The sequence below is a fragment of the Bison bison genome, unplaced genomic scaffold (assembly GCF_000754665.1).
Source record: "Bison bison bison isolate TAMUID 2011002044 unplaced genomic scaffold, Bison_UMD1.0 scf7180017864072, whole genome shotgun sequence".
NCBI lineage: Eukaryota > Metazoa > Chordata > Mammalia > Artiodactyla > Bovidae > Bison > Bison bison.
Genome location: NW_011494644.1, coordinates 9,812,608 through 9,830,232, shown reverse-complemented (window position 1 = coordinate 9,830,232; position 17,625 = coordinate 9,812,608). Strand labels below are relative to the sequence as shown.

At 54.9% G+C, this 17,625-nt stretch overlaps 1 protein-coding gene across 2 annotated transcripts in view; it reads right to left on the bottom strand.

The window, feature by feature from the left end:
• Positions 1 to 2,547: 2,547 nt before the first annotated feature.
• Positions 2,548 to 17,625, bottom strand: part of IL21R (interleukin 21 receptor) — a 36,281-nt gene continuing 21,203 nt past the window's right edge. For both annotated transcript variants that reach the window (XM_010837238.1, XM_010837239.1), the window contains exons 3-9: positions 14,614 to 14,716; positions 11,359 to 11,558; positions 9,007 to 9,170; positions 7,779 to 7,956; positions 7,245 to 7,338; positions 6,768 to 6,852; positions 2,548 to 4,573 (exon numbers count right to left, since the gene is read on the bottom strand). In XM_010837238.1, the coding sequence (XP_010835540.1) occupies positions 3,851 to 4,573; positions 6,768 to 6,852; positions 7,245 to 7,338; positions 7,779 to 7,956; positions 9,007 to 9,170; positions 11,359 to 11,558; positions 14,614 to 14,716 (1,547 nt within the window). In that variant the 3' untranslated portion in view covers positions 2,548 to 3,850. The remainder of the gene's footprint in view (positions 4,574 to 6,767; positions 6,853 to 7,244; positions 7,339 to 7,778; positions 7,957 to 9,006; positions 9,171 to 11,358; positions 11,559 to 14,613; positions 14,717 to 17,625) is intronic.

The window sequence follows — 17,625 nt, the reverse complement described above, 5'->3', positions numbered from 1 at the left end:
CAAAAGCATCAATTCTTTGGCGCTCAGCCTTCTTCACAGTCCAACTCTCACATCCATATATGACCACAGGAAAAACCATAGCCTTGACTAGACTGACCTTTGTCTGACTAGACAGAGTTCAAAGTAATGTCTCTGCTTTTGAATATGCTGTCTAGGTTGGTCATAACTTTCCTTCCAAGGAGTAAGCATCTTTTAATTTCACCATAATTTCAGTCACCATCTGCAGTGATTTTGGAGCCCCCCCAAAATAAAGTCTGACACTGTTTCCACTGTTTCCCCATCTATTTCCCATGAAGTGATGGGACCGGATGCCATGGGGAGTGTAGTTTCAGGCATGGCTGGATCCAAGAGCTTAAGAGGTATTATCAGGAATACGGGTCCACTTCCTAGCTCTGCTTTCCAATGTGTTGGCCTCACCTCAGATGAGCTGTTCCCTCCTGGCTCTCCCCTCTAACCCAGCCCCGTCCCCAGCTGCTTCAGGATTAGCCCACCCCTATAGCACGTAGGAAAAGCATACGGACTAGCTTGGGTCACATGTCCGACCCTGAACCCTCACTGAGACCAGGAGGATGGCATGCACTCTGCAGGGTAGGGGGGCCCGGGTCACGTAGCCATTCCCAGACCTGGGGTCAGCCCCCCAGTGATGCTGACACAAGCTCAGGCACCCCGGGTTGTCTCCTCCCTCCTGACGCAGGTGCCTTGCAGCAGAGCAAGGTGAGGAGAGTTTGGACTTGGGGTCAGGAACCCAGAGTTCAAGCTCTGACTCTGACCTTTAATTCAGGGTGTGACCGCAGACAAGTCACCGGTCCCTTCTGCACTTTCACTTCATTTGTTGAATGGATATCCCGCCCCTGGGAGCCTGCAGAGGGAAAAGGCCTGGGCCAGGAGCAGTGGGTGGCACCCTCCTGCCTCCAAAGACAGGGTTGTTAGTAACTGTATGGCCTGGACTCTGACCCCCTCACCCCGTATTTAGGGCTCTGTCACACCTCCAGGCCTTTGCTCAAACTCTTCCCTCTGCCTGAGTAGCTGGTGTCCCTTACAGCTCCTATTCATTTTCCAGAGCCCAGCAAATACCACCTCCTCCCTGAAGACCCCCCACGGCCTTCCTACTACCTGCTCTGATCTCCCATCCAAGTGCTGGGGTTGCCTCATACCAGCTAGGAGTGTCGATTATAAACATCTCTTCCAACCCCGTATTTAAAGCCATCAAGTCCAATTGACCGTGGTGAAATGTTTTCACTGTGGAAATAAGTAAACCCTGCAAGTCAGGCTTTACTGAGGAGGGCTCCCTATGTGCCTGCTCGGGGGTGAAGCAGCTAACACAAGAGGTGACGTTGCTGCCTTCTGGAGCTTGTGTTTGGCATTTCATCCTTGTCTCTAGCAGCTGTTCATCTCCATCCATCCATCCAGCTGTTCTTCCCTCCAGCCTATGCTTCTCTCCACCCACTAATGCACCCACTCGTCCATCGGTCATCCACCCACCCACCTCCTGGTACTCCAGCCCCCCAGGTGGGCCAGCTCCTGTCTCCCTTCTGCACTGACTTTTATGAGCTGGGTCCCCTTCAAGGACCCAAAGTGTCGGTGAGGAGTCCTGTCTGGCCCAGGCCAGAGACCCGTGCCCCTCCCCAACCAGGCCTGCCATCAGCGGGGGTCACAGGTGTCCCCTCCTCCCCACACCTGGGCCCAGAGCTCTGGGTGCTGGAGAGCTGAGCTGCTTCCCCGGAGAGCCGACGGCTCATGAGTGCCTGGAGCCCGTGGTCTCCCTGAAGGTGTGAAACCACAGCACACCTTGGCCCAAGCATCTCCGGGGCGACGGTGGGGGGTGGGGAGGGCTGCTCACACCTGCAGGAGCTGTGGTTTCACACTTGTGCTCCCATCTGCACCTTGCACATCCTGATCCCAGCCCCACTATTAAGACCATCAATGTTCTAGAATTTTCAGAACCAAGGAATCCGGTGTTCTCAGCGACTTCTGCCAACCACCGCCCCCCTCCCCCTTTTACAGAGAAGTCAGAGGAGCCATCGGCAGGACTGACAGGTCAGCCTCATCCAAAAGCAGAGACAGGCCAGAGCTTCAGGTGGTGCCCTGCAGCCTGACTTTTGGGAAGGACCATGGGCCAGGCAGGGCCAGGCTGGGGCAGAGAGTCCCTCAGGGCTCTGAGAGCTGGTGGCTGAAACAGACTCTGCTATTTTAACCTGGCTCAGTGGCCTCGAAAAGCCTGCCTCTAAAGGTGAGCACCCTTAGGAGAAAAATGATCTCTTTTCCTTTCTTTTGATTTTGATTTTGATTTTTATCGAGCTGTAGAGAAGGGGATCGGAGAAGGCAATGGCACCCCACTCCAGTACTCTTGCCTGGAAAATCCCATGGACGGAGGAGCCTGGTAGGCTGCAGTCCATGGGGTCGCTAGGAGTTGGACACGACTGAGCGACTTCACTTTCACTTTTCACTTTCATGCATTGGAGAAGGAAATGGCAAGCCACTCCAGTGTTCTTGCCTGGAGAATCCCAGGGACGGGGGAGCCTGGTGGGCTGCCGTCTGTGGGGTCGCACAGAGTCGGACACGACTGAAGCAACTTAGCAGCAGCAGCAGCAGCAGAGAAGGGGATGGGGAGGACTTCTGCACGTTATGCCCCACTACAGAGATGTCCATTCTGATTTTCCTGGGATCTTTTTTCCTTTTTTAAAGTAAGAATTGTTTGCAATGTGCAGCACCAATTTCCAGCTCCTGTGAAAAGCTGATGTTCAGTAAGTTGCCTTCAAAATGTTGCAAAGAAGTATTTTCTTAGCATCTTAATTTCACATTTCAGCAGGCTCTCTGACAAACCATCAAGAACTTGACTTCCTCTAATTCCCCAGGATGAACAAATAAGATGCCAGGGACCAGGACCACCGTGTCCTTACTGCCTAGTCGTGTCCTTCCCCCACCGTGAGTGCCAAGAGGGTCCTCTCCCAGCATCCCAGCACCTGTGTGTGCTCAATAAATATCTCTTGGGCGCATAATGGGAACAACAAATGCGCAGCAGGCGCCCAAAAACAAAATCTTGGTTGCTGAGGGGCTGATTCTAAGAAACAAAGCTGGTTTTCAGCCCAGAATCCCGCAGGTGCCGCTCTGCAGGGCGGGACAGCCCGCAGGTACCTGGGTCTGTCTGATTTCTCAGCCCCACCCAACCTCCAGCACAGACCGTGGTCCTGGCCACAGAAGGAAGGAAATTGATGTTTATTGAGGGTCTGGGCTGCACACCGTATGTGGGCGACCTCTCTGATTTCTCCACAGGGTAGGTCAGGCCACCCACATGGTCCAGACAGGAAACTCCAGCCCAGAGAGGGGAAGTGACTCGCTGAAGATGGCACAGCCAGGAGGTGTCAGAGTCAGGATTCAGAGCTACATCCATCGCCCACCCCCCGCCAGTCTTCCCACCCCCAGGGTCACGGTGGGCTCGCTTGGTCCCCTTTCCCGCCCCCTGTGAGGTGATGAGGAAGAGTGTGGATCTTGTGCGGCTCCCAGAGGCAGGACCTGGGGTGGGGGGCGGTGGGTGCTGGGCTTGTGGTCTGTCCCAGGCAGGGCCCTGGTCCCACCGCATGACTGGCTTCTTGGCACGTGTCCCGGGGGCCACCCCCACATGGCTGGGAGGGAGACTGTCCTCGTGTGCACAGAGGCACGTGCCGCTCACATTCATGCATACGGGGAACTCACATCGGCACAGACACACACATGGCATCACCACGGGGGTGCTTCCTGTCCACCCAGGCACGTGGGCCACACACACACACATGCACAGCCACGCCAGTGGGCCCCTGAACCCCAGATGCACACTCTGAACACCAGGCTCAGGTGTCCCGTCGGGGCATCGCTAGCTGGCCTGGGACCCCGGAGGCGTAGGTGGAGGGGCCATGACCACCCACTGTCGGAGGTAGCTCCTGGGGGGTTCCTCGTCCCTGGGGCTGCTGAAGTCACTCTCCACGGGGCTGCCACAGTCAGAGTCCGCGAAGCCGCTGTCAAACGTGTTCATGTCCAGGCCGACCGGGGGCGAGCCCGCCTCGCTGTCCGACGGCCCAGGTGTCCAATCTGCCTCATCCTCACGGGACAGCCTTAGCCGGTCAAGGAGGCTGCCCGGCCTCATGGGGCCACCGGCCGAGACACAGCCACAAGACAGGATCGTGGTCCCTGTGCTCAGGAGCCGGTCCTCTGTGTCCGGACCAGGCTCCAGGACAGTGTCCAGGTTCAGGGCAGGGTAGCCATCGTCCCCACAGGTGCAGGGCCAGCCACACAGCCCCTCCGCGTCCACCACAGTCACCGTGTCGATGGATACCAGGCCGTACAGCCGGTCCTTCTCCTGGCTGTAAACCGAGCTGCCCAAGCTGCCGGCGGTGGAGGGCACTGGGCCCCAGGAGCCCGGCTCAGGCACTCCGTCAGCTTCCACCAGGTCTGTGGGCTCCGGCAGCTCCGTGGGCACCAGCCCCTTGACTACACCCTGCGGTGGGCACGGGCTGCACATCTCAAGGGCCAAGTGCACCCCTGGGCTCCAGGGCCTCAGCTCCAGGCTGGAGGCAGTGAAGGGTGTGCCCACCCATTTCTGCAAGAGAGGCAAGGAGGGGGAGTCATGGATGGGGGCAGGGACAAGGGAGCTCAGTCACTGGGTCGTGTCCGACTCTGCCACCCCTCGGACTGTAGCCCGCCCAGCTCCTCTGTCCCTGGGATTCTCCAGGCGAGAATCCTGGAGTGCACTGCCACTTCCTCCTCCAGGGGATCTTTCCAACCCAGGGATTGAAACTGCAACTCTTGCATCCCCTGCATTGGCAAGTAGATTCTTTACCACTAGGGCCATCTGGGAAGCCCACGGACAGGGGTAAGGGGGTAGGCTGTTTATGCATAAACAGACACAGAGACAAGACAGACAGAGAGAGAGAGAGAAAGGAAGACTTCAGAACATAGACAGATGGGGGTGGGGGAGATTAGCACCCAGCTGTGTCCCTGTCCAGAGATGGTCCCCCCCACTGTCCCTGCGTCCCTGGCCCTCAGTTTCCCCACCTGTAGCAAGGAGCCATGGCTCTTGGGAACCTGCAGGCGCAGAAGATCCACTGCTCGGTGGCCTGGGATCTGTGTGGGTGTGGGGTCAAGACTCCCGAGTAGTGGGGACAGAGGGCAGGAGGGCCTGAGGACTGAGTGGCAGGGTCCCCACCAGGCCTCTTGTTTTATCTTCCTTGGGGAGATTTCTCGAAACCTTGCTTCTCCTGTTTATGTCCTTACTAGGGTGGACATGTGGCCAGGCCGAAGCCCCTTGCTTCTCGGGTCATGGCTGTCCCTTAGAGGCTCACACAGTGCCTGGCAGACAGTAGGCACCCAAAAAGTGTATATTAAGTAAATGAATGAGCAGAATGAATCAAGGACCAGCCACTCATAAAGGATAAGGTGGTGGCAGTGGTTCAGTTGCTCATTCATGTCTGACTTTTTGCAACCCCATGGACTGTAGCCCTCCAGGCTCCTCTGTCCATGGGATTTCCCAGGCCAGAATCCTGGAGTGAGTTGCCATTTCCTTCTCCAGGGGATCTCCCTGACCCAGGGATCAAAACTGCATCTCCTGATAAGGGCTGCGGGGCAAGATGAACTGAGGCAGCCATCCTTAAGCTTTAAGGGTCTCTCTGCCCTTGCCTGCCAGGGGTTCCCCTCATGACACAGGATCTCCATCCAGTCGGCAGAGAACATCCCTGAGAACCAAAATCTCCCAGTTTTGAGCTCCCTGGTCAGAAAGCTCATCTCAGAACCCTGCTGAGGCCCATCACCCCTGATCGGAAGTCACTTCGCAGCTGTGTGGCCTTGGGCCAGTTACTTGGCCTCTCTGTGCTTCAGCTTCCTCATCTGTAAAATGGGCCCGCTAACAGTCCCCACTCCACAGAGTGGTTGTGGGGATTAAATGATACATTGAATAACATCTGTGGAGCTCCTAGCAGAGCAGCCAGTGCACCAGCGAGGGCTATATGAGTCTTGGTAAAAACAAACGCAGAATAGACGTGAGAGCTGAGCTTCAGAGAAAGGGCAGAGGAAAGAGGAAAGGTTGGCTGAACGTGATGGAACCTAGGCCCCGCCCCCGCCTGTCTCTGAGCCTCAGCCTCTGGGCTCCTCGTGTCTCCCCTGGGACAATGGAACACCCAGCCACCCACTCGCAGGGGCTGCTACGCGGGTGAAAGGGCGGAGGCGAGACAGCGCTCCTTGATGGCCAGGCAGCCGGCAGGTCGCACCTCCTGACTTTCAGGCTCGGCTGGAGCAGGTTGTCCGCCCCGCCCGCCATCACCACATCCTCTCTGTGGTGGCTGCCGCCTCCGGGGGGTGGTGGGGGGTGGGGAGGGTGGGTGGCGGTAAATGGGCACAGAGAACCCATGGGTGCTGGCAGCGGGGGTGGGGGCCCCATGTATTTTGCAGGTGGGGCCATTTCCTTCCCAGAAGCTGCTCCCTCCCCACCTCCAGAGCAAGGGTTTCTATGAAAGGACTGGGAGGCCAGTCTGGGGCTCAAGGGACCACCTAGCTCACCCTCTGCCCCAGTCTGATTCCTTGGCCTGAGAAACGCTGCAGGATCTGCAGTGTTCCTGCTCCACGGGAACTCCTTCCTGCACTTTGTGGATGGAGAGAATGAAGTCTGGCTCCGGGCTGGGCAGGGATCTGGGTGCCCACGACCTGCAGGGTGGGGCTGGGGGGTCCAGGTGTGAGGGGAGACGCAAGCTCCCAGAAGACGAGAGGCTCCAAGGGGCTCATCACAGGGTGGGGATGCTCACCTTGAAGTCTCCGCTGTGGCCCACGTACAGGGGCTGGAAGAAGGGCTTTGGGCTGGACACCTGCAACCATACCTTTTCCCACGGCCTGGGAAGGTAGAGACGAGGTGAGTCCTCCCAGAGGGCAGCAGGGCCTCCTGCTCAGCTGCACCCCAAATGTGTCCTGTGGGAGACTCAGTGTCTCCAAGACACAACTCGGGCCCCTCCCTTCCGCCCCTCTGCCCCAGGCCTCAATTTTCACATCTGTAAAATGGGGCAGCGAGTCTCCTGAAGGTGCACAGTGTTCAAGGGCTGGGCTGCCTGCTCTGTGCTGAGCTGACGCTGCCCGGCTGAGCCCTGACTCCTCCTCCACCCTCAACTCCACGGGGCTGCGGGGAGGAGTCGGGGAGTGGAGGCCCTGGGCACTCCAGCTCCTAGAGGTGTCCCCCAAATCCTGGCCCAGGCTGAATCCCTCCCTGCCTCCCTGTGCCCTGGCCTCACCTCCAAGGGACCTTCAGGCCCAAGAAGACAAAGATGAGGCAGACCAGGATGAGCGGGATGGGAACCAGGTGAAGATACAGGTCTCCCTTTCTCTCTGGGAAGGAAGCAAACGCTGGGTGACATTGACTGACTTTTATAAGAGGCCACGCGGGTGTGGGTGGGGGGCACTGGGTCCAGGCTGGTGGGGAAGAGGGTGGGAAGGCTTCTGCTACCTCACGGTGGGATGGACCTGGGTCCAACCCCCACCCCAGGCAAGTGATTTTAATCTCTTGGAGTCTCCCTTCTCTTATCCGCAAAATGGGCATAATAATTCCTACTTCACAGATGTATTAGGGGGATCAAATGCCCTGCCGGGAGACGTGCCTAGCACCCAATGCAGGGCTTGGCAAGCAGGGGCCCTAGAAATGCTATGGAGTGGCAACCAGCGGGCACAGGACTCAGTGGGTACCCTCCAGCCAGGCTCGGGGTGGCCGCACTAGATCTAGTACAAGGAGTGGGTGTCAATCCATCCACCCATCCCTGTTTCACATCTACCTTCCGGCTGGGTGTGAAAGACGACTGGGTCACTCCATTCGCTCCAGGTCCCCTGGAAGGTGGAGCCGGGCTGGGGCCCTGCCCGCACCTGCAGCTCGTAGCTTGACCCACTGTGGAACTCCAAAGGGAGGAGAAAGACGCTTCTGGAATCCTCTGAGATCAGCTTTCTCCCTGGACTCTGTTGGCACAGGGAAAGGATGCACCACATCATGAACCCCCAATCCAGCCCCGCCAATCCCCAGCAGAACCATACTTCACCAGCCCCCACGAAAGGGGTGGAGTCTCTCCCACAAAGTCTCCACCCTCTCCACAAGAATCAAGCCCCAGTCTGAGTTCTGGACACTCCGGCCTGGGCAGCACAGAGTCGTGGCCTCACTAAGATACAGTGCTCTGTTCTGTTTCTCTCTGATCCAAGCTCATCCACTCACAGGCCTAGCAGGGGACCCTTCCTGGCTGGGCTTGGAAATGTCCCAGGAGCAGCAGTGACCATTCCTGGGAATATTTAACTGACAGCATTCCAGACCTTGGACACTTCTGTAATTTGTCAACAGTGGGTATTTTCCATAGTGGGCATTTCTGGGCATCTGTAACTACAGGCATCTTAGCAACTGATGCCTCCGCAAGTCTTCCACTGGGGACAGTCTGAACAATGGCATTTATGAAAGTCTTCAACTGGGACCATTCTAAAGGATGGATAGTTCTAAAACTCTTCAGCTGTGACTGTTCTAAACATCAGGCCATTCTGGAACTCTTCAACACTCTAAACAAAGAACGCCTTCAGAAGCCTTCACATTTGAAACAACGTTCCCTCTGAACTTCCTTGGTTATCGATGCTTCTGGAAGTCTCCAACAGTGGCCATTCTAAGTATAATGGGACAGTTCCAGGCTGCCCCATTTCTGAAACTTCTCCTACTGTGACAGAACTAGACCTGAGATAGAACCAGGGATGGTGCCGATCCCTTCCTCTTTGGCACGCTGATAGAAGAGGACACAGGGACAGGAAGGAAGGGATTTTAAGGGGTCTCCTACCCCGGGGAAAAATGAGACGAGGCAGCATGGAGTGAGAGAGCGCCAGGGAGAGCGTCCATCCCTCGCGAGTCCTTGGTTTCCACTCTGGACCGTGAATTACAGGCTCACCTGTGGCTGCCCCTCCTCCTGTCTGGATGCTCTGTGCATCCCGTCCCTCCCGCCCCCGACGCCCTCCACCCGAGTCCTCTGAGGGCCTCACCTGAGCCCAGGGCTCTCCAACCTTCCTGTACCGCAGCTCATACTGAAGTTTGTCCTTCAGCGCATAGACACGGTCACTGGGACTGAAACTGGAACTGGAACTCCAAGAGACATTATAATATCCGGAGAAGTTCACGGTCACGTTGAAAGGGGGAGATGGCTTGACTTACAGGAAAAAGCCAGAAAGAGAAAAATGGGATGAGATTTTGCAGCAGCTGAGAAGGATGCGGTGATGGGAATAAATTCCCTTATGCTTGATCCATTCTTGATGAGATGAAGACTAGTGACCCTGAATGACTTGGGGTGAAGCACCCCGTCTCCTGGCCTTAGTTTACTCATCTGAGAAACGGGAGATTTAGATGAGATTGGGTTGCAAACGCAACCCAATTGGGCAGGGGACAGAGATGGATGACACAGATTTGGAGATCAAGCCCTCCCAGTCTCAAGGGGGATGCTACCCCTCAAGGGGGCAAGAATGCAGACCAGCGGCGGCCAGAGGGAGAAAACCAACGAGACCCACATGTTCTCCATGTCTGTTCTAAATGACGGCATCGTGTTCTTTTAACTGCAGCTTCCTTGAGAAGTCAAGAGACTGTAATTAGCATCAGGCTAATTAATTAGCACGAATTATGTTAATGATGGAAGTTACCACCTCTGAGTGCCTGCCGGGCTGCTCTGCAGGAGTAGTTTGATGCCTGAAGGGGCCCTGGGGATGTGATGTGAATGCTGTCATCTCCTGGACATTTTCTGGAAAGTGCAGGAGCAGAGATCTGAGTCACCACACCATGCCCTCTAGGGCTCTGTGATCCTGCTTGCCACCTGCCCCTGTCTGGGGGAATCTTAGCTCCTTGGGACAGAGGTTTTGTTCTCCAGTCAATGCCATGTCCACAGCTCCTAGGACAGAGCTGGCACACAGTAGGCCCTCAAGAGATGGTTGTGAAACCAACGTGCATCCCCGCCAGGGATTTCAAACAGCAACTCTGAAGCTGCGGACAACTCGGCACCATGAACTGTGATGGGGGAAGGCACATGCTCAGGAGGTGGTAGGGGGCAGGGGGAGTTTCATTGTCTCCTGGGACTGGAAATGCTTCTAGATCCTCTCCTCTTTCCCCAGGCCAATGGAGGCCTGGTTTTCCACTTTCTGGTATGTCCTGGGCTGGGTGGTGTGGACCAGAGCCGGGGATCAGGGATGGGGTCAAGGACAGGGGTCCAGGGCCCAGGAGAAGAAAAGGGTCTGGGGGTAGGGGAGAACAGTGCCCCCTGCCAAATCTGGGTACAGGCCTGGCTTCAGACCCTGGCAGGGAGGGGAGGCAGGACCAGAGGGAAAAGTGACTTGGAGCCCCACTGTGAGGTGGGGGGCAGCGGAGCAGTCCCTCTCCTCTGCAGGGGCAGGCTTGCTGTCCGCCTGGCTCTCTCAGAGGGGCAGGAGGGCACCCCTGTTCTGTGAACTAGCCATGCTTGGATCTGCGTGGCTGAGAGAGCGTGCGGGCACGCGTGCCCGTGTAGGAGTGAGCATGTGGGCAGGTGTCCAGGCTGGATAGGCTGAGGGGGGGTGGGACACCCATGCCTGTGTTCGAGGGTGTATTTATGAATGTGTGTATGTGAGAGAGACTCTGGGTGTGTCTGGGTGTGTGTGAAGCTTCGTTCACACTTTGTGTGGTGTGATACCCACAGTGAAATGATCCAAACCTAGACCCCCAGGGTGTGAATGGCACACACCTTCTCACCCCACGCCCCACCGTTGGGGATCCAGGGCCAGAAACTGCCAAACCGTGGAGGCTGAGCCTTCCCGAGAAAGACAGGACTCTCTTAGCAGTCTGTGTTTGCATGCCTCTGGGCACGGGACTCTCACCCCCTCTCCCTGGAAATCCCACTTCGGACACACCTGGACCCAACCTGGTTCTGGACCCAGAGAGACAACTGCTTCCAGAGAGACAACTGGGCCCCTTCTGCCTGTGGATTCCCCCCTACCGCCAGCCTGGAGGGAGATGCTGGGCCTCAAGGAGCCAATGAATGGGAGAAAACTCAGCGAGGTTTTTCTCTTGGGACCCAATGTCCCCCATCATGGGAACAGAATCCCTAAGAGTCAGGGTTCAAGGAATCCTCACTCTATAAATAGGGAAGCAGTCCAAGGTCACAGACAGGCAGGGGCTGAACCAGAACTGAAGGCCAAGGTCCTGGGTCCCAGTCCAACTCGTTTCCATAACCCTGCTGCCTCTCTTTGGTTAAGACTCAAACCTACTGATCAACCCATCACACTATAGCAAAAAGAACTCTAAGGAGAGGGTGGGCCTGGGAGGCCAGCCCAGTGACCATGCATTCTCCTAAACTCTGGGGGCTGAGGGATACTCACTGCTCGCAGCCACTATAAAGCTGCCACACTCCTGGGAGTAGTTGCCGGATGGGTCTGTCATGCTTACATTGAAGAAGTCGTCAGCCATGAGGCGGAACACATTCATGTGGCACGTGTACTCCACGTGGGTGGCGTTGTGGGTGGACCGGAGGAGGCTGCAGGAGGTGACTTCATCCTCCAGTTCTCCATATGTGTCATGCCTTCAAAGACAGAGCAGCCATTCATGGCTGGAAGCCAGCAGGGCTCAGGGCTCAGGGCCAGGGCCCAAGCCCAGAATCTTGGTGCTGGGAGGGATTTGAGGTGGGGCTGGGGGGTTACTTGGTCCAACTGCTGCTTTCCCAGGGAAGATATTCCTTCCCTGAGGCAGCCCTGATGGACTGTGTCCAGGCTTGGCTTGTATGCCTCCAGGGGACCAGGAACTCACTACCTCACTTAAGAGCATGCATGCACATGTACTCAGTCGCTTCTGTTGTGTCTGATTCTTTGCGACCCTATGGACTGTAGCGCACCAAGCTTTCCTGTCCATGGGATTCTCCAGGCCAGAATACTGGAGTGGGTTGCCATGCCCTCCTCCAGGGGATCTCCCTGACCCAGGAATCAAACCCATGTCTCCTGCATTGGCAGGTAGATTCTTTACCACTGAGCCACTGGGGAAGCCCCATTTGAGAGCAATAGCTTTTGACTTTGGAAATTTGGGTCATTCTTTCCTGGACTGAACCTAAATATATCCCTGTCAGTTCCATCAACTGTATCACTGTCCTAGAGGAAGGAAGCTAAGCATTTCAAGTCTCCCTTTTGCCCACTTTCTGTCCAATATCTGATGCATACCTAATAAGCGCTTGTGCTCAGGGCCAAGATACTTTACCCCCTGCTTTGGGTGGCCTTCAGGAAGGCTGTTGGTATAAAGTTAGGGGAAAATGCTCTGGCTTTTTAACTGCCAGTGAGCAGAAACAGTGGGTTTTGAAGTATGTATAGGAGTTCACCAGATATTTATTCCCCTACCTACCTCTTCAGGCTATGAACATGACCACCCTCCAGGGCTAATATGGAGGCATGGACTCAGTTCTCTGCCAAGTATTTGCTGGAATAGAAACTTCTGCTGAAAAAAAAGGGGGTCTCTAAGACTCTTAGACTGCATCCAGGGGGACCTTTAAAAATTCCCTGTCACCTCCATGCCTAAAATCCTCAGGTGGCTTCTCACCACCCACACAAATAAAAGCTGGCCCCACCTACCGCTCCCCTCTTTCCCTGGTGGTTCTCCCTTAGCCTGGCTTACTCTGCTCCAGCCACACTGACCTCCTCCCTATTCCTCAAACTCACCAGCCTGTCCCCACCTCAGGACCTTGGCACATGCACTACCCTCTGCCTGGAATGCCCTCTCCCCAGCTCCCTGACTGCCTTCTCCTCACCCAGAGAGGCCTGGCCGGACTGCCCTGGCTAAAGCCGCTCTCCCCTCATGTTGCTGACTCTCTACTCCAGGGTCGAGACTCCTGGACTTTAAAGCACGCAGTCTCAGAACGTATCCTGTTGGCTGTTTACATGGTTATTGTCTGTCTTCCCTGCAGTGTGTCAGCTACAGGACAGCTGGGACTTTGTCAGTCTTGGGCTCTACTGAGCCCCCAGTGCCTCCAAATGTCTGGCAAGAGCTTAATAAATATGTTCTGAAGACGTAAGTGAATGAACCAACGAATTGGTGATGACAGAATGAAAGCCACCTGTTTTCTATCCTGAGCAGTATATTGACAAAGACTCTCCTTGACCAGGCTCAGCTCAGGCTCCTTGGAAGTCTCTCTTCAACTAGGTGCTGACTTTGGGGCATTGGCTAATTTCAGCAAGGATCCTGTTAACTCAGCTTAGCCAGAATCGTCCATCCTTCACAACTGGTCAATTTCCTCATCCTGAGCCATTACCCAGGTGATGTCTGATCATATTGGGCTGCCATCAGTTCAGGTCAGTTTATCTGGAACTCCCTCTGACCCCTGATGTTTCCTCTTAGTGTTTTTCCATTCACTGCCCTTCTCCTTGGCTATAAATTCCCAGTTTTCCTTGTTGAATTCTGTTTGAGACCAATCTTTCTTCCCCACACCAAAACCCCCGGCCCCTACACCTATCATGATGGTCTTGAATAAAATCTGCCTTGGGACTTCCTTGGTCGTCCAGTGGTTAAGAATCTTCCTTCCAGGGCAGGGGGCGTGAGTTTGATCCCTGCTCCGGGAACTAAGTTGCCATGAGGCAACTGAGCCCGTGCACTGCAACTAGAGAGAAGCCCATGCATCACAACAAAGAACCAGCACAGCCAAATTGTTTTTTTAATTTAAAAATAAATAAATAAAATAAAAGCATGAACCCCTCATTCTGTTTTAAAACATAAAGTGAAAAAAATACACCTTACCATTCTTTAACAAGTGCAATGAACAATGTTTTCTTTAGCATTATGCACTAATAGGGACCCGCGGATCTTGGAGTCAGACTGCCCGTGTTTGAATCTGAGCTCCACCATTCACGGGCTGTGTGACCTTGGGCAAACTGCATAACCTCTCTGAACCCTAGTGTCCTCATTTGTAAAATGGGAGTAATAACTGTGAGACTCAGAAATGATCATTCATGTGAAGCATAGCTGGATGTGGGGCATGTATTCAGTGTTCAAGACAGCCGTGGGAGTCTGGTCATCCTGAAGTCTCAAACCCACAGTCAGGCCTGTGTAGGCAAGAGTATGGTCTCTGTAGCCCTGCTTACTGGACAAGTCTCAGGAGCCCTGTGTGAACATCTGTAAGATGGGTAGACTGATTCCCAGACCACAGTCAGACAGTAGCTCATGGTCCCAGATCATGTTCTCAGCCCACAATGAAACCAAGTGCCATTGTGAAAGGGCTGAGTGAACCCGCACGCAGCGGTAGATATTTTTAAACTGCTTAACTACCTGCTAGGAGGGCTTCCCTGGTGGTTCAGTGGTAAAGAATCTGCCTGCCAATGCAGGAGATGTGAGTTCGATCCCTGAGTTGGGAAGATCCCCTGGAGAAGGAAATGGCAACCCACTGCAGTATTCTTGCCTGGGAAATCCAGACAGAGGAGACTGGTGGGCTACAGTCCATGGGATCGCAAAAAAGCCAGACACAAAGACTGTACAACAACAAAACCTGCCAGGCACCCAGTCGGTCCAATTCAGTCCAAGGTCTCTGGTGGTCCTGCCTCATCCCAGCCCTCCAGGGCTACCCTGAATATCATCCCCAGGGCTGGTGAGGCCCAGTCACTTACCAGGTGAGGGTGAGCGAGTCGGGGTGCCTGGCCCATGTGTCCAGGATGCAGGTGATAGTCTCGATGTAATCGGTGTAGCAGATGAGGTTGGAGCAGCCCCAGGCTGGAGAGTCAGGGGAGACAGAGGCCTTGGTGAGGGGGTAGGGTGGGGGCTGCAGGGATCGCCACCTCCTAACCCCTTGAGGGCTGGATGGTGAGGGGAAGCCGGGGTCCCTGGGCCATGATGAATATGATGATTCAAGGGCCACTGAGATGAAGGACTGGGGCAAGGGGGGTTCTTGCCACCTGAGAATTCTGTTTTTGAGCCCTCCAAAATTTTGAGGCTGGCTGTGAGGATGAGATTCCTAAACTAAGCAGGTCCCCACCATGGGCTCTCCCCACAAGCCCCGTGTCCAGACACCAGCTCATCATCCCTCCTGGCCAGCCTTCCTCTCAAGGTGGCGCATCCTGAATGCCCCAGATGCCAGATGCATCTGCGTGTCCCGTGAGAGGGATTCACGCAGCCAGTGAGAGACAAGGAGGAGCGTTCTATTCCCCTGCAGTTGGTCTCAGACAGGACAAAGACCTCGGTGACCGGAAGTGCTCTGAGGGAGCAAGAAGCCTTCAGAAAACTGAGAAGCCCTTGAATATTTTTGCCAAAATGTATCTATCCTACTACTCAAAGCACCATCACCACCGCCAGAGTGGCACAGGTCTGGCCCTCGCAGGCAATTTTGTTGGAAGATTTCATACTCGCCCACATCCAATGTCAATTGCTTCACTTTGGTTCTAAAAATATAGGTCCAATCACAATTTAAATTTTGGTAAATGTTTGACAAAATCCACTTGAGTTTTAGCTCGGTTTTGTTTTGTAAGATCAAGTGCCAACACTGCTATCCCCCACCCCCACATCCCTACTATTTACCAGAAATCTGTTCCCCTTTTAAGCGGATTCATTCTTAGTGGCCTTTTCCTATTTTTCCTTGACTAATGAAGATCCAGAGGGTGGGAGTACATTCCTCCCAGGGCTCTGTCTAGCTCAGAAGCTGGATTTGGAGCCAAGAACATTGTTGCTGGAAACAGCTTTTATTTCTAATCCCACCACTATTTTACAGTCTTCCCTGGTGGCTCAGCTGGTAAAGAATCTGCCTGCAATGTGGGAGACCTGGGTTCGATCCCTGGGTTGGGAAGATCCCCTGGAGAAAGGAAAGGCTACCCACTCCAGTATTCTGCCCTGGAGAATTCCATGGACTATAGGAGAGGCAAAGAGTCAGACACGACTGAGCGACTTTCACTCTCCTTTCCACCATTTTACAGATGAGAATACTGAGGCTCTGAGGCTGGGCTACGCCTCCTGTCTCTCTCTTTGGTCTGGGCTGATGAAACCCAGGAAAGGCAGAAGCTAATCTCTGCTGGGTCTTTACAGCCCCACACATGGCAGACATTGCTAATCGATCACGGCACTATTTCCAGCGGGTGTGGCCTCAGAATCCTTAGCACAGTTGAGAAGGCTTCTGGCAGCATTAGCAAGGGATCTGCGATGTGGAAACCAATCCTGTTCTAGGAGGAGGCATCCTTTGGGGAGGAACATAGGGCCCGTCGGTGGGCACAGAAGGGCGAGTTCAGATAATTTGTGGAGAAAAGAGGACAGATTTGGGCAGGACCCAAACCCATGTGGCCATGTCCTCTCTGGGTTCGTATCCTGGTTATTCTCTCTCAGGACTCCAGAGCTTGGAGGCTTAAGGCCACCAAGGGACAGCTACTGTTGTTCAGCCACTAAATCATATCCAACTTTTTTGTGATCCCATGGACTGTATATCCGCCAGGTTCCTCTGTCCATGGGATTTCCCAGGCAAGAATACTGGAGTGGGTTGCCATTTCCTCCTCCAGGGGATCTTCCCAACCCAGGGATCAAACCCATATGTCTCCTGCATTGGCAGGTGGGTTCTTTACCACTGAACCACCTGGGAAGCCCTTACCAAGGGACAAGATTTGTCTCGAATGTGGAATGAAACATTGAGGAGGGGACAGCAGTCCCAGAAACTAGCATGGAGGTGGCATCAGGGACCAGAAGGAGTAAAAACCCCATCACCTGGTCAGTACCCTGAGCCCTGGGCAGAGAGCCCCAGGGCCACCCTCCCTCCACCCCCACCCCCACCCCACAGGGTTATCACAGCATGTGGGAGGCAGTGGGAACCAAGGAAAGTGGACATGTGACTCAGGACAGCTCCGAGTCCCTGTTATTGGACACTGACTTCTTGAGGGGGTGTGTGCATGTGGAGGTATTTAGATGCTATCATGCTGGGGCAGCCCATGCGGCCTGCACGAGGCACTTACGCAGTAAAAGCAGTTAAGACCATGGGAATCGGGCAGATTTTGGGAACCGATCCCAGCTCCGCAACTGCCTGCCTGTGTGGCCATGAACCTGCTGCCCACCCTCTCTGAGCCTTAGCTTCCTCAGCAGAGAACTGGGCGTCAGGGCTGCGTGAACTTCACAGGCTGCTTGGCGGTGCCCGGGACACAGCTGCTGCTGCTGCTGCTAAGTCGCTTCAGTCGTGTCCGACTCTGTGCGACCCCATAGACGGCAGCCCACCAGGCTCCGCTGCCCCTGTGATTCTCCAGGCAAGAACACTGGAGTCGGTTGCCATTTCCTTCTCCAATGCATGAAAGTGAAAAGTGAAAGTGAAGTCGCTCAGTCGTGTCCGACCCTTCGCGACCTCATGGACCGCAGCCTACCAGGCTCCCCTGTCCATGGGGTTTTCCAGGCAAGAGTACTGGAGTGGGGTGCCATTGGTGCCCGGGACACAGCAGGGGCTTGGAATTTATGCCCGCGAGGTGGGGAGAGGCAGCAGGTGACCTAAAGGCCCTTTAGTGCCAGGCCGGGCTGCTGACCACTCAGAAAGGAAAAACAAAGGAGCCTGACATCTATTTCCTGACGGAGCTATTTGAAGCTCTGGGTCTTTCGGTAAAAACCGGAGAGAAATGCCCATGAGTCAGCAGAGCTGCGGCAGAGGGCCCCGCCCCCCCCCAACC